This window comes from Hyperolius riggenbachi, chromosome 1, assembly GCF_040937935.1.
Source record: "Hyperolius riggenbachi isolate aHypRig1 chromosome 1, aHypRig1.pri, whole genome shotgun sequence".
Lineage (NCBI taxonomy): Eukaryota > Metazoa > Chordata > Amphibia > Anura > Hyperoliidae > Hyperolius > Hyperolius riggenbachi.
Genome location: NC_090646.1, coordinates 505,898,225 through 505,915,504, shown reverse-complemented (window position 1 = coordinate 505,915,504; position 17,280 = coordinate 505,898,225). Strand labels below are relative to the sequence as shown.

The following is a 17,280-nucleotide window of genomic DNA, read 5'->3' as shown; positions in this document are numbered from 1 at the left end:
CTTAAAATGGGTCGTGGATGGGTGTTCCAGCACGACAATGACCCAAAACATACAGCAAAGGCAACAAAGGAGTGGCTCAAGAAGAAGCACATTAAGGTCATGGAGTGGCCTAGTCAGTCTCCGGACCTTAATCCAATAGAAAACCTATGTAGGGAGCTCAAGCTCAGAGTTGCAGAGACAGCCTCGAAACCTTAGGGATTTAGAGATGATCTGCAGAGTGGACCAACATTCCTCCTAAAATGTGTGCAAACTTGGTCATCGACCTCTGTGCTTGCAAACAAGGGTTTTTCCACTAAGTATTAAGTCTTTTATTGTTAGAGGGTTCAAAAACGTATTTCACTCAATGAAATGCAAATCAGTTGCTATCTTTTATTTAAAGTTATTTTTTCGATTTTCCTTTTTGATGTGCTATCTGCCACTGTTAAAATAAACCTACCATTGAAATGATACTGTTCTGAGACTTCATTTCTTTGTCATTGGACAAACTTACAAAATCAGTGAGGGGTCAAATAATTATTTCCTTCACTGTATTTGATTTGTCCCAGTTATTACACCATTTAAATTATGTCCCTATAACAATGTATGGCATCAATATTTTATTTGGAAATAAAGGTGCATTTTTTCAATTTGTGTCCATCACTATTAACCACTTAAGGACTGCAGTCATAAAACCCCTTAAGGACCAGAGCCTTTTTTTTCCTTTTTTTGACCCCATTTTGGAAAGAAGACATCCCAAAGTATTCAGTGAGAGGCATGGTGAGTTCATTGAAGATTTTATTTTTTGTCACAAGTTAGCGGAAAATGACACTTTGTGACAGAAAAAAAAAAAAGTTTCCATTTCTTCTAACTTGCGACAAAAAGAAATGAAATCTGCCACGGACTCACTATGCTCCTCTCTGAATACCTTGAAGTGTCTACTTTCCAAAATGGGGTCATTTGTGGGGTGTGTTCACTGTCCTGGCATTTTGGGGGGTGCCTAATTGTAAGCACCCCTGTAAAGCCTAAAGATGCTCATTGGACTTTGGGCCCCTTAGCGCAGTTAGGCTGCAAAAAAGTGCCACACATGTGGTATTGCCGTACTCAGAAGAAGTAGTATAATGTGTTTTGGGGTGTATTTTTACACATGCTGGGTGGGAGAAATATCTCCGTAAATGACAATTTTTTTATTTTTTTTACACACAATTGTCAATTTATAGAGATATTTCTCCCACTCAGCATGGGTATGTGGAAAAATACACCCCAAAACACATTATACTACTTCTCCTGAGTACGGTGATACCACGTGTGGCACTTTTTTGCACCCTAACTGCGCTAAGGGGCCCAAAGTCCAATGAGTACCTTTAGGATTTCACAGGTCATTTTGAGAAATTTCGTTTCAAGACTGCTCCTCACGGTTTAGGGCCCCTAAAATGCCAGGACAGTATAGGAATCCCACAAATTACCCCATTTTAGAAAGAAGACACCCCAAGGTATTCAATTAGGAGTATGGTGAGTTCATAGAAGATTTTTTTTTTTTTTTGTCACAAGTTAGCGGAAATTGATTTTAATTGTTTTTTTTTCACAAAGTGTCATTTTCCGCTAACTTTTGACAAAAAATAAAATCTTCTATGAACTCACCATACTCCTAACGGAATACCTTGGGGTGTCTTCTTTCTAAAATGGGGTCATTTGTGGGGTTCCTATACTGCCCTGGCATTTTAGGGGCCCTAAACCGTGAGGAGTAGTCTTGAAACCAAATATCGCAAAATGACCTGTGAAATCCTAAAGGTACTCATTGGACTTTGGGCCCCTTAGCGCACTTAGGGTGCAAAAAAGTGCCACACATGTGGTACCGCCGTACTCAGGAGAAGTAGTATAATGTGTTTTGGGGTGTATTTTTACACATACAGATGCTAGGTGGGAGAAATATCTCTGTAAATGACAATTATTTGATTTTTTTTTTTACACACAATTGTCCATTTACAGAGAGATTTCTCCCACCCAGCATGGGTATGTATAAAAATACACCCCAAAACACATTATACTACTTCTTCTGAGTACGGCGATACCACGTGTGACACTTTTTTGCAACCTAGGTGCGCTAAGGGGCCTAACGTCCTATTCACAGGTCATTTTGAGGCATTTGGATTCTAGACTACTCCTCACGGTTTAGGGCCCCTAAAATGCCAGGGCAGTATAGGAACCCCACAAGTGACCCCATTTTAGAAAGAAGACACCCCAAGGTATTCCGTTAGGGGTATGGTGAGTTCATAGATTTTATTTTTTTGTCACAAGTTAGTGAAAAATGACACTTTGTGAAAAAAAAAAAACAATAAAAATCCAATTTCCGCTAACTTTTGACAAAAAATAAAATCTTCTATGAACTCATCATACACCTAACAGAATACCTTGGGGTGTCTTCTTTCTAAAATGGGGTCACTTGTGGGGTTCCTATACTGCCCTGGCATTTTACGGGCCCAAAACTGTGAGTAGTCTGGAAACCAAATTTCTCAAAATGACTGTTCAGGGGTATAAGCATCTGCAAATTTTGATGACAGGTGGTCTATGAGGGGGCAAATTTTGTGGAAACGGTCATAAGCAGGGTGGCCTCTTAGATGACAGGATGTATTGGGCCTGATCTGATGGATAGGAGTGCTAGGGGGTGACAGGAGGTGATTGATGGGTGTCTCAGGGGGCGGTTAGAGGGGAAAATGGATGCAATCAATGCACTGGGGAGGTGATCGGAAGGGGGATCTGAGGGTTTGGCCTAGTGATCAGGAGCCCACACAGGGCAAATTAGGGCCTGATCTGATGGGTAGGTGTGCTAGGGGGTGACAGGAGGTGATTTATGGGTGTCTCAAGGTGTGATTAGAGGGGGGAAATAGATGCAAGCAATGCACTAGCGAGGTGATCAGGGCTGGGGTCTGAGGGCGTTCTGAGGTGTGGGCGGGTGATTGGGTGCCCGCAAGGGGCAGATTAGGGTCTAATCTGATGGGTAACAGTGACAGGTGGTGATAGGGGGTGATTGATGGGTAATTAGTGGGTGTTTAGAGGAGAGAAGAGATGTAAACACTGCACTTGGGAGGTGATCTGATGTCGGATCTGCGGGCGATCTATTGGTGTGGGTGGGTGATCAGATTGCCCGCAAGGGGCAGGTTAGGGGCTGATTGATGGGTGGCAGTGACAGGGGGTGATTGATGGGTGGCAATGACAGGGGGTGATTGATGGGTGATTGACAGGTGATCAGTGGGTTATTACAGGGAATAACAGATGTAAATATTGCACTGGCGAATTGATAAGGCGGGGGTCTGAGAGCAATCTGAGCGTGTGGGCGGGTGATTGGGTGCCCGCAAGGGTCTAATCTGATGGGTAACAGTGACAGGGGGTGATTGATGGGTAATTAGTGGGTGTTTAGAGGAGAGAATAGATGTAAACAATGGATTTGGGAGGTGATCTGATGTCGGATCTGCGGGCGATCTATTGGTGTGGGTGGGTGATCAGATTGCCCGCAAGGGGCAGGTTAGGGGCTGATTGATGGGTGACGGGGTGATTGACGGGTGATTGACAGGTGATCAGGGGGGATAGATGCATACAGTACACAGGGGGGGGGGGGGGTCTGGGGAGAATCTGAGGGGTGGGGGGGTGATCAGGAGGGAGAAGGGGGCAGTTTAGGGATTAAAAAAAAAGCGTTGACAGATAGTGACAGGGAGTGATTGATGGGTGATTAGGGGGGTGATTGTGTGCAAATGGTGGTCTGGGGGGTGGGCAGGGGGGGTCTGAGGGGTACTGTGGGCGATCAGGGGGCAGGGGGGGGCAGATCAGTGTGCTTGGGTGCAGACTAGGGTGGCTGCAGCCTGCCCTGGTGGTCCCTCGGACACTGGGACCACCAGGGCAGGAGGCAGCCTGTATAATACACTTTGTAAACATTACAAAGCGTATTATACGCTTCCTATCCGGCGATCGTCGGGTTAACAACCCGCCGGCGCTTCCGATTGGCCGGCGGGTTGATGTCGCGGGTGGGCGGAGCCTATTGCCGGCGGATGCGCGCGCATCCCAGCGCGCGATCCCCGGCCAGAGAGTGCCCCAGGACCTGACGCCAATCTGCGTTACGTGGTCCTGGGGCTGCCACTTTGCCGCCGCCAATATGAAGTAGGCGGTCGGCAAGTGGTTAACAAGCTTATACTAATAAAGCTTATACTAAAACAAGCTTATACTAATAAAAATTAGTTATATACTCTCTTGACATGCATAAAGTTCAGACCCTTAGGTAACTATTTATTTGTTGTGTTGTAATATTTTTTTTTTTTTTTATTAAAAATGTTTGGGGTTTTTTGGAGTGCTTAGGTAAACATACACAATTAAATACATTTATAAAATATCTATTTTTAAAAAAATATTTGTGTAGATGGAGTTTTACTATTTGGCAACTTTTTTTTTGTTCATCCTGTAAGCGAGAAAGCCGTTGGTTTTTCTTACTATCGCGAATCTGCATGCGTTTCCTGCATGCAGATTCGCACAGCCCATACAAGTGGATGGGCCTGTTTCCACTTGTCAGTTTTTCTGTGCAGGATTTTTCTGCACGGCAGAGCCCTCAGAATTCGCCTGCGTGTGGAATGCATGCGAATTGCCGCTAATGTATTTAATAGGGAAATCGCCTGCGGCTTTGGTATGCGAATTTTCATGCGAATTCGCAAATCAATGGAAAAGCACACCGGCACTGCCATGGCTAAATTCGCATACAGTGTCATCCATGCGGATTTTCATGCGAATTCGCACGAAAATTCGCATACAGTGTCATCCATGCGGATTTTCATGCGAATTCGCACGAAAATTTGCACACAACCGCATGCGAAATTCGCATCCACATGCAAATTTTTACCGCGGTGATTCGCACCGCATAAGTGGAAACATGCCCTTATGGAGACACTGATACAATCATTGATCTCCGGGGTGGCGGGAACAGCGGCAGTCAGTGAGTCCTATCTGGACGAGTATATCTGTCCAGATAGGCTGAAGTATTTAAATTAATACAATTCTAAATACATTTTTTTTTTTTAAACATCAACAAAAAAACAGTAACCTTAATTTAAAGCGGAGAAGAGCTGAAAAACTAACAAGTTTCTTGTCTGTCTTATCTAAAGTTTAGTTTACACAGCAAATCTGGCTGCATACAGCTTCAATAGTTTAGGATGATTTATTCCTGTGATGCAATAAGAGTGTCCATGTTCTGTTTGTCATCATTATTTATTTAAGAATAGGTGGGGGGGGGGGGAAGGCTGCACGTCCCTAAACACATGCTGCAATTGAATGGTTAATCGCACAGGCACACACCACCTCTGCTAGACTGAAAAATGCATGCCCTGCATCCAAGACAAGTGCTAACATTTATTAAACTAGGAAGAACTTTAGCTTCCAATATGGCTTGCATTCAAAGTATATTATATTAGACACTTGCGCCACGGTGAGGCAAACCTCCGGGCAAGTGACCTAACCCAAATTTAAAACCTTGGGAGCAGCTAAGCAAAAAAAGTGTAACTTACATTTGGTTGAACAGCGAGGAGACCGCCAGCGCATACCACTAAGGCTGCATCCGTGTTATGATCATGTCTGCAGCGTTTATTGCTGGCTGCAGTGGTATTGTAACCCAAGCAGTTCTGATGACATTACATGCATTTTCTTGCATAGTTTGGTTTGCACTTGAACTAGTTGCTGATTCCATCTGCAGTCACTCTGAAATTAATGACAGTTTGACATGCTCTTGTGTAAACAAACATTGTCTGCTGCAGTGGAGGGGCAGTCCCTTTCCTGCAGGCTGCATATCATTGTCTGCCTTTTCCTGCTATCAGCCTGTGATTAATTACCATTCACTTGTGTGGGAATCTGCAGGTCTGCTCCCATTGGATGACCTCAGTATAAAGAACTGCTTCCTGCAATGTCTCATGGGCTATCATAGTTTCAGACTCTATCTGTTACTCTGCTCGTGCCCCACCTCGTTCTTGGTCCGTGTGGACTGCGCTGACTCCTGCGAAGGGGTCAGCGAGTCCTCCTAGTTCTGCTCTTGTTCTAGAAGTTGCTACTTGCTTGTCTTGTGTCATATATTGGTTCATCGCCAATATATACGCATACTTGCGCATTTTGTTATTTTCCTTGTATTCGTGTTACGTTAATATATCAGTGTCGCTGATATATACGTACACGAACTGTTTATTTCCTGTGTTCAGCTAGTCAGTTTTCCAGCACGTTTTGGTAGTTTGCGCGTATCGTGAACACCCGTGCTGAGCTAGTTATCCTGTTCCTGGTCCTGTTTGTGGATTGCGTTCATCTCTGCGAAGAGATAGCGAATCCTTCTGAGTCCTGTTCCCTGTATTACTTCAGTCTTAGTCAGAGTTCCTGCTTATGTCATATATCGGTTCATTGCCAATATATACATATGTTAGTCAGACGTTACGAATAGTTTCATTGATAGCTGTAATTGTAATACGCTAGGAAAACATACTTATTGTATATTTATCTGTGTTACGTTCATCTATCTCGATCCTGCTATTTCCTGTCTCTCCTGTCCTGTCTTTGTGAGGCACGCCATCGCCGCAACGCATTGGCTGCCTCATTCCAGTCTGTCTGGTTTTGGACGCTTGCTGTCGCTAAGTAATCGCTAGCTAGCAAGCGTTCATTCTGTCTACCTGTCCTGATCTCCTCAGTCCTGGTTTATGCGCTCAGCGCTACCTTGCGCTGAGACGTTATTACGAAAGTGTTTGTGGCTGTTCAGATCTGCACCGGCTCTGTGCACTACAATCTCCTATTGGAGTCAGTCCTCTCCTCCACTAAACTGGGGATATCCTGATCCCTTGTGCTGGTGTGTGTACCTCCTTCACGTCAGCTTATGTGTTGTATGCTGACTGTGGAGATTACACCCCCAAGCTTAACATTATGATAGCCCCATTACCAATCCCCATTGTGGGGGGGGTTCCCAGCAAAAATGACACTGTTATGGTTCCTGTTCCTTTAAGAAATTTGAGAAGCTCAATTCTGAAACAGAAAATGAGTTTTTTTCCGAATGTGCCAGGTTCCTGGCCAATCCTGAGCTCCAGGCTACTCCTGTTTCAACGTGGGCCCCCCAGCTAGTTTATGTTTTATTTAAGGGAAGATTGTTTCAGTGGGCCTACGATGTCTTGGATCATACCAATTTAAAAGAAAGACCACTGGAATTTCTAGCGTTTGTGATCCATAACTGGCTGCGCAAAACCGATTTGCCTAGCCCTTTTGATAAGCTCCTGGCAGCTTGTCAATCAGCTGCTCCTTCTACTGCCTACAAAAATAATCAGCAAGCAGATAATTGTTCTGATAACTTTTCTTCTGCTAAGGCAGCAGGGTCTAAAGCCAAACGTAAACGCTCCAAAAGAAAAGCGTTACAATCAGCGGAGTCGTTGCCCTTGGCGACTGCGCATCAGATCTGTAACGAGACTCCACCATTAGCAGATAATGAAATTCAGTCACCATTCAGGGGAGTCAAATGGACCTATGAAACTACTAATGAACTTTCATTGCTAGCCAGGGAAAATAAAGGTTCTTGTTTAAATGAATTATCTGAATATGATTATGAAGATATATTACAGAGTATTGAACAGATCAATTTATTCGTGCAGCAAGGGAAATTTGCATACACTACAGTTCAATACTTGCTACAGGTATTGGAGATCCTTAGGAATAAGAAATCGGCCAATCACCTGCTAAATAACCCAATGTATGTTTCTGCCACTAACACATTTGCAAACTATGATCAGCCGGAATGCTCAGCTGTTAAATATGCATGGGATCCTCCATTTGAGAAAGGAGAGATGGAAGCTCTGGTCTATGAATGGAAGAAAGATGCAAGTTCATTTTGTCAGTTTTACAGTGCAAAAAGTGAATTAGTATTGAATGCATGCATTAAGTCTGCTTATAACCTAATAAAAACTGGTGTGTGTGGGTATGACTTTGTGGCTCCATTGATCGATGTGTGGAGAATGATTCTGGACGATTTTTATGCAATTCAATCAGTTGATACCAGGGAAGACACACTGTCAAGTGGAGATTGTTCCACTTCCTCAGTTCCTGAGGACTCGCCTGCTTCAGCACCTTTGGCTGATTCAGCGAGTGATTCAGAGCTCCTTTTGTGTGAAATTGAAGTTCCTGTAATTCCACCCTGTACCATGGATAACTCAGTGTTACTTCCCAGTAAGACAGAAATTACTAATACTTCCTTAATCTTGCCCTGCACAAATTTCTCAGCAGAGGACCCAGAGGTCCTGCTGACTTCTGAGTCCAGCCTAGCCAGTACTCATGAGTCTTTGTTCAGTGAAACAGACACCAGAAAAATCTTGCCTGTCTCTGCAAACACTTCTGCAGAAATTACCTGTGTTAATAAAGTTCAACTCCTGTCTGATCCAGCAGATGCCAATAGATGCACTACATCAGTTTCTGAGTCCCAGCGATCCTGTCCAGAAATCTCAGAACCCCAGCATCTGAATTTTCCAATTTCACAATTGAATGGTGATTTAGATGCGCAAACATTGTGTTTTGATCTTCCTGTTTCTACACCTCACTCTAGTTTCATGAATAACTCAGAGCGTCTGCTATGTGAGTCCGAAATCGCAGAATTATTACCGTGTTCAGAAAATGTTCCAGTGAACTTGCCCTGTACCATGAATTGTGCAGTAGATCTCTCCAATGAAACTCAGGTCACAGAATCATTATGCTGTCCAGCAGGTGCTTCCATGGTTTTGCCCTGCAGTGTGGACTGTTCAGTGATCCTGTCCAGTGAAGCTGTGGTCACAGAGTCTTATGCTTCACCTAGTACTTTGGATACTTCAAACCCTCTAGCAGAACAGTCTGAGGCACTGCTTACCTCAGTTGGTGTTGCAGTAATATTCACTTGTCTAGCAGCTGTTTTGGAATTAGTCTGCTCTAATAAAACTTGATGAATTTCTGCCCAGCGAAGCAGAAGCCATTGAAATATTGTCCTTGTCAGCAAGTGTGTTAGATACCTTGCCCTGTACACAGTCTGATTTAACCAATGTTGTTGAGTCCCTCTCCAGTGTTGTAACAGCCGAGGAACTCCAGCCCTGTCCTCTGAATGTTTCAAAAGTCTTGCCCTGTAACATGGATAATTCTGACTCGCTGGAAAAAATAATAGAAATCTCAGAATTTCAGTCCGGGTTAATGAGTGTTTCTGAAACCCAGCCCTGTATCCTGGAAAATTCTGGTTCTCTGGCCGGTGTGGCAGAAGTTCCTGAGTCCCCTTCCTGTCCAGTGAGTTACTCAGTTTTGCCTAGTTCAGTGGGGATTGCTGCACTACTGACTTGTTTTGCAGCCCTTCATGAGCTCCAATCCAGTGTATTTGATGAGTCTCTGTCTAGTCCAGAAGAAGTTATGGGAACCCTGTCTAGTTCGGTGCATACATCAGAAGATTTGTCCTGTCTTGTAAATGCCCCTGAACATGATTTGTTAATAACTTTGCTGGAATCAGAGACATCTAAGTCTAATCCTGCATTTTTTAGTGACAATCCAGTAACTGTGAAGTCTAGTCATGATGATTTTTTTTTGCCCAGTCCTGGTTTCGGTCCTACCTTGACTGACTTTGAGGTTTGCAGTTCCTTGACATGCCCAGAAGTCTCTCTTGTGCCAGTGTGCCCAGATGTGCTTCGTATGCCAGAGTGCCCAAGTGTGTCTGTGTTGGCGTGCTCACACGCTTCCCTAGTGGAGACATGTTCTGATGTTGCCGGTTGGCCTGCATGCCCGGAGATGGTTCTGGTCCCTAAAAACCCTGATCTTGATGTTTGTCCTTGTGACCCTGACTCTAGAGTTGCCCTGGGTTCCATAGGGGTTCTTGATGGTTCTCCATGTGAACCTAAGGAGCGTTCTGACCTGTGGGGATCTCTTTGGAGCTTCCAAGTGTTCTGGGAGATCTCTGAGGAAACTTGTCCTGGTACCTTGGACTGGTTCAACGGTGGGTTTTGTGTTGGTGGGGACAGTTCCGGTGGGCATTGCAAAGGCTTTGGCGTTTTTGGACAGTCCCGAGAAGGCGGTGGGTATCGCTCAGAGAGTTTCTGGGGGCTTTTCTCTGGAAGTCGTGGTTCTGATGGGTATCACACTGAGGCTTGTGGTGCTGACGGGCATGGTTCTGTAGGTTCTGGTTCTGATGGGTCCAGTCTTGTGGGGACTGATTCTGGAATTTGGTCTTGCCGGGCTGTCCCGGTCATTATGAATTATCAGTCAGATTGTTTTGTTGGGAATTTCAGTTTCAAAAAGCGTCTGGTATCCGCTTTTAAGGGGGGAGGTAATGTTATGATCATGTCTGCAGCGTTTATTGCTGGCTGCAGTGGTATTGTAACCCAAGCAGTTCTGATGACATTACATGCATTTTCTTGCATAGTTTGGTTTGCACTTGAACTAGTTGCTGATTCCATCTGCAGTCACTCTGAAATTAATGACAGTTTGACATGCTCTTGTGTAAACAAACATTGTCTGCTGCAGTGGAGGGGCAGTCCCTTTCCTGCAGGCTGCATATCATTGTCTGCCTTTTCCTGCTATCAGCCTGTGATTAATTACCATTCACTTGTGTGGGAATCTGCAGGTCTGCTCCCATTGGATGACCTCAGTATAAAGAACTGCTTCCTGCAATGTCTCATGGGCTATCATAGTTTCAGACTCTATCTGTTACTCTGCTCGTGCCCCACCTCGTTCTTGGTCCGTGTGGACTGCGCTGACTCCTGCGAAGGGGTCAGCGAGTCCTCCTAGTTCTGCTCTTGTTCTAGAAGTTGCTACTTGCTTGTCTTGTGTCATATATTGGTTCATCGCCAATATATACGCATACTTGCTCATTTTGTTATTTTCCTTGTATTCGTGTTACGTTAATATATCAGTGTCGCTGATATATACGTACACGAACTGTTTATTTCCTGTGTTCAGCTAGTCAGTTTTCCAGCACGTTTTGGTAGTTTGCGCGTATCGTGAACACCCGTGCTGAGCTAGTTATCCTGTTCCTGGTCCTGTTTGTGGATTGCGTTCATCTCTGCGAAGAGATAGCGAATCCTTCTGAGTCCTGTTCCCTGTATTACTTCAGTCTTAGTCAGAGTTCCTGCTTATGTCATATATCGGTTCATTGCCAATATATACATATGTTAGTCAGACGTTACGAATAGTTTCATTGATAGCTGTAATTGTAATACGCTAGGAAAACATACTTATTGTATATTTATCTGTGTTACGTTCATCTATCTCGATCCTGCTATTTCCTGTCTCTCCTGTCCTGTCTTTGTGAGGCACGCCATCGCCGCAACGCATTGGCTGCCTCATTCCAGTCTGTCTGGTTTTGGACGCTTGCTGTCGCTAAGTAATCGCTAGCTAGCAAGCGTTCATTCTGTCTACCTGTCCTGATCTCCTCAGTCCTGGTTTATGCGCTCAGCGCTACCTTGCGCTGAGACGTTATTACGAAAGTGTTTGTGGCTGTTCAGATCTGCACCGGCTCTGTGCACTACAATCTCCTATTGGAGTCAGTCCTCTCCTCCACTAAACTGGGGATATCCTGATCCCTTGTGCTGGTGTGTGTACCTCCTTCACGTCAGCTTATGTGTTGTATGCTGACTGTGGAGATTACACCCCCAAGCTTAACAATCCGAAATGACCACCAGCTCAGTGTGCAGCACCTAAATAGATTTTCTGCACACTTTGCATTCAATTCAGATGCAAATCCTATGCAAATCTGCTACTACTTACTATGCAAACAGGAAACTCAGGAGGAGGGGCTGGAAGCAGCTAACCTGACAGTTACATAGTTACAAAGTTAATGGTTAATCGCCTGTGCGATTAACCATTCAATTGCAGCATATTTAGGGACGCGCAGCCTTTTCCCCCCCCCACCTTTTCTTAACTTTGTAACTATGTAACTGTCAGGTTAGCTGCTCCCAGCCCCTCCTCCTGAGTTTCCTGTTTGCATAATAAGTAGTAGCAGATTTGCATATGATTTGCATCTGAATTGAATGCAAGGTGTGCAGAAAATCTATTTAGGTGCTGCACACTGAGCTGGTGGTCATTTCGGATGCATCCTTAGTGGTATGCGCTGGCGTTCTCCTCGCTGTTCAATTTATTTATTGTATTTATAAAGCGCCAACATATTACGCAGTGCTGGAGATTAGTTTAGGTTACAGACAATATTTAGGGGTGACATACAGCAAAATGGCAATACATGAATACAAGAAAGACCACAGTATGAGTACAAGGTAATGCTCAGTCACTGGAGGGGAGCATGGAGATTAGGCAAGGTTCACTCAGATGCATAGCATGGGTTCACAGTAATGGAGGTGCATGATCAGGTAGGACACAAAAGGAGGTCATCTCCAACTGCATCTCCACCCCTCAGCCTGTGAAAAATTCACTCCCCTCTGCATCTGAAATCTCTGGCTAGTAACCACCTCCTCCTGCCAGACTGAGCTCCCATAAGCCCTTGCTACATGGGTCTGAGTGCCTTGGTGTTTTGGAGAAGCTGTGGGCGAGGCTTGTTTAGTTTATAGGGAATTAGAGTATTAAAACAAAGTATTTGGCTTGAGGAATGCCCTATAAACTATATGTAAAGAACACGATTATGCAATGTATTAAAGTTCATCTCGGATCCACTTTAAAACATTTTAGGGGGCATAAATCAGCAATACTTTACAGCGTGCCACTTTTTCACTATCATCCAGTTAACTGCCTAACTGGTGAGGGCGGAGACAGTTACGTTAAAATCATCATTTTTTTTTTAAAATTCTTTTTTATTTAAAGTGCACGTGAGGTTGAGCATGCACGTGTGGGAGCGGGTGCACGAGCATCGGAAGCGAAGGGCGTTTTAAAATGTCTGTTGGACCATTAAAAGGGACCAACAAGATGTTTTTTTACTACTGGCAGTCCAGTAGTGGTTAAAGTGGTACAGGACCAAACTAATGTCTCTGTAGTATTAACAAGCTAGATCATTGCATTCCAGCGGATCTGGAGGTGTGTTTAGGTATTGGGTACAACAAAGATGATTTGCATAATCAGCAGTGATGCACTGGAGGCCACCTCCGAGCTCACTCCAACCTGAATAATTGCAAATGCCTTCTGTTTTGACCACTTCAGGACCATAGGTTTAACCACGAGGACTGTTGGCTTACACCCCCCTAGTGACCAGGCTATTTTTTTACATTTTAGGGCTCTACGGCTTTAAAAGCTTGCTGCAGTGCCATACTACTTAACACACATCCCTCTCTTTTCTGCCCACCAACAGAGCTTTCTGTTAACTTAGCAATCTTAACCCTTTTTTTATTACTAATTTGTTAGTTTTTGTTTTTTTTTATTTACCCCCCCCCCCCCCCGCCAATCCCAGCGATTAGCTCTCATAGGCATCAGCCTGTGAGAGCCGATCGCTCTCTGTGCCTCTCCAGTGGATATCCAAGTGACACGGCTGTCCCCAGTACAGCACTACTGTAAATCGCAGCGCTGTATAATGTAGATGGCGATTTCACCATCTAACAGTCTCCCAGCGGCGATCGCCGCTGGTAGACTGATGACGAAGCCAAGCTCTGCGATTCAAGCAGGGATGTGTGCATTGGTGCGCATGATCCCCCAACAAAACATGCCCAGAGCAATACATGCCAATTTCACCCCCCTCCTAGTGACCAGGCTATTTTTTACAATTCGGTACTCTGCAGCTTTAATAGCTTGCTGCAGAGCGATGCATCTTAGCACAGGTGTAGGGAACCTATGGCTCGAGCCAGATGTGGCTCTTTTGATGGCTGCATCTGGCTCACAGACAAATTAGTAGAGGTTGATTCACAAAGCTACACTGCTCAAGCAGCACAAGTAAAATTTTCAAATAGGCACGCTACTGCTGTAGCGTGTACTACTAACCTACTCGTGCTCCCCAAAACAAACAGCTGCTCCAATTGTCCCACCCTGGACCCTTTCTGGTCCAGTGACTTTGTTGGATGAGACCCCCCCCCCCCACACACACACACACACACACACTTTGATTGACCCTATAGGCTTGACAGGCAGTGCGCTGGATCTCGTCCTACAAAGTGAATCAACCCCCAAGTCAGCTAGCTAATTGTACATGCTGTTAGTCGGTATTTCTCCTTTCTGGCTCTGTGAAATTGCTGATGTTGCTGAAATCCAAGAGAACTTGGGTGGATCAACTGTATACACATTACCATGGCAACATGAGCCCTCTGCTGTGCATGCACACTGTCCCAGTTTGAACCATATTGTATGGCTCTCAGGGAGGTATATTTTAAATTCTGTGTCTCTCTAAGCTAAAAAGATTCCTGACCTCTTAGCACATGGTTGGTTGAGTTCTGATTGCTGCTTCATGCTAGAACGCAACGCTGTACACTGTAAATGGACTGCGGCTCCATCATTCAAGCGGGGGTGCGCACGCGTGATCCCTTGCAAAACCCTGCCACAGGACTCAAAGCCTTTTGGTGTCACACGGTCCTGAGGCTGCCACCTTCCCGATGCCTATCTGCATTAGGCGGTTGGGAAGAGGTTAAGGCAAAATTCTGTTTTACATAGCATTTTTATTAAGGTTTGGTCTCTTTCAGCCCCTTACACACTCCTAGGAGCTCTGGTTCACCAGGAGCTTGCTGGGCATTCTGTAACTTTAGAAAACTAGTGTACTCAAATAGCATAAAGTACTTTTCTGCTATATCTTGCTGTACAACTAATGGTAAAATAACTTCGTGCTTTCAGGCTTCTCAAAATGATGAACATGAAGCAAATTGGACGTAATTACTACAACCCGAGTGATCCAATTGACATCAGAGCACATAAGTATGCAAACATGTTGTATACATTTACCTTCACATATTTACAAAGAATTTACAGCTGTGATATTATATAATAAATAAAATAAAAATGATATGCAAAAGTTTGGGTAACCTTGTTAAGTTATGATTTTCCTGTATAAATTGTGGGTTGGTAAGATAAAAATGTCAGTTAAATATATCATATAGGAGACACACACAGTGATATTAAGTTTATTGGATTTACAGAAAGTGTGCAATAATTTTTTAAACACAATTAGGCAGGTGCATAAATTTGGGCACCACAAAAAGATATGAAATCAATATTTAGTAGATCCTCCTTTTGCAGGAATTATAGCCTTTAAAGGGAAGGTTCAGGGAGGGTGGCTAAAAAATAAAAATCAATTTCCACTTACCTGGGGCTTCCTCCAGCCCGTGGCAGGCAGGAGGTGCCCTCGCCGCCGCTCCGCAGGCTCCCGGTGGTCTCCGGTGACCGGCCAGGCTGGCTGCCAGGTTGGGCTCTTCTGCGCTCCAAGGCCCGGCACTTCTGCGTCCCACGCCGGCGCGCTGACGTCATCGGACGTCCTCCGAGCTGTACTGCGCATGCGCAGAACTACTGCGCCTGCGCAGTACAGCCGGAGGATGTCCGATGACGTCAGCGCGCCGGCGTGGGACGCAGAAGTGCCGGGCCTTGGAGCGCAGAAGAGCCCGACCTGGCAGCCGGCCAGGTCGGGTCGGCCACCGGGAGCCTGCGGAGCGGCGGCGAGGGCACCTCCTGCCTGCCACGGGCTGGAGGAAGCCCCAGGTAAGTGGAAATTGATTTTTATTTTTTAGCCACCCTCCCTGAACCTTCCCTTTAAACGCTTCCTGTAGGTTTCAATGGATTTTGGCTGAAGGTATTTTGGACCATTCCTCTTTACAAAACATCTAGTTCATTCAGGTTTGGCTTCCAAGCATGGACAGCTCTTTAACTCACACCACAAATTTTCAATTTTAAATTCAGGTCTGGGGACTGAGATGGCCATTCCAGAACATTGTACTTGTTACTCTGCATGAATGCCTTAGTGGATTTGAGCAGTGATTAGGGTTGTTGTCTTGTTGAAAGATCCAGCGCAGCTTCAGCTTTGTCAGTGATTCCTGGACATTGTTCACCATATCTGCTGATACTCTGTGTAATCCATGCGTCCCTCAACTTTGACAGGATTCCCAGTCCCTGCACTGGCCACACAGCCCCACAGCATAATGTAACCACCACCATATTTTACTGTAGGTAGCGGGTGTTTTTCTGGGAATGCTGTGGTGTTTTTCTTCCTTGCATAGCGCCATACAGCATCTCCTTGTGTAAAGTGCACCGAATGGTTGAACCATGCACAGTGACTCAATCTGCAGCAAGATGATGTTGTATGTCTTTGGTGATGGTCTGTGGGTTGACACTTGATTGATCTCACCATTCATCGCTTCTGTTTATCTGAGATTTTTTTTTTTGGTCTGACACTTCGAGCCTTAACTTGAACTGAGCCTGCTGTCTTCCATTTCCTCAATATGTTCCTAACTGTAGAAACAAGACAGCTGAAATCTTTGAGACAGCTTTCTGTATCCTTCCCCTAAACCATGATGGTGAACAATCTTTGTCTTCAGGTCATTTGAGAGTTGTTTTGAGACCCCCATGTTGCTACTTTACAGAAAAAATTAAAATGAGGAAAACTTTGACCCCCTTAAATACTTTCTCATAATTGTATTCACTTGTGTATGTAGGTCAGGGATCACTGAGCTTACCAAGTCAATTTGCGTTCCAATAATTAGTTCTAAATGTTTTGTTAAAAGTGCCCAAATTTATGCACCTGCCTAAGTTTAAAGCGGAATATAACCCTGCATTTCAACTTTGCTCAAAAACATTATTTACAGTATATTATATGCAACCAGCATTTTTTTTTTACTAGACCAGCATTGGAAGGGTTACACAGGGTAAAGTTCCTTTAGATTTCTGCAGACTCGGCAGCTGAAAAGAGATACATTTTGTTTACAGAAATGTATCTAAGTGTTGAATGACTCATCTCTCTGACTGAGAAGGAGCTTGGAGGACTGCCAAAGAGTGTGTAACTGTTTATCAATAGATACATAGAATGTAACAATCTGAACTTCTGCATATCTCTCCACGGAACTTGAAACGTCTGTGTTTAACCCTTCCAATGCTGGTCTAGTAAAAAAAAAATGCTTTTTGCATATAATATGCTGTAAATAATATTTTAGAGCAAAGTTGAAATGCAGGGTTATATTCCGCTTTAAACAATTCTTGTGCAATTTCTGTAAATCCAATAAACTTCATTTCACTTCTCAAATATCACTGTGTGTGTCTCCTAGAAGATATATTTAACTGACCTTTTTTTTATTGTAACAACCAAAAACGTATACACGAAAATCATGGAGATTAACAAAGTTGCCCAAACTTGTGTGTATGTATATTTTATGTATATTTTTCCCGACAGTATAATATAATTCTTCAGGG

The 17,280-nt window shown here is 44.2% G+C and overlaps 1 protein-coding gene across 1 annotated transcript in view; it reads left to right on the top strand.

Annotated features, from left to right (window-relative positions):
- PIWIL1 (piwi like RNA-mediated gene silencing 1) overlaps nt 1-17,280 on the top strand; it is a 144,810-nt gene that overhangs the window by 39,071 nt on the left and 88,459 nt on the right. Inside the window, exon 7 of the mRNA XM_068243664.1 lies at nt 14,722-14,802. Within this exon, the coding sequence (XP_068099765.1) occupies nt 14,722-14,802 (81 nt within the window). The remainder of the gene's footprint in view (nt 1-14,721; nt 14,803-17,280) is intronic.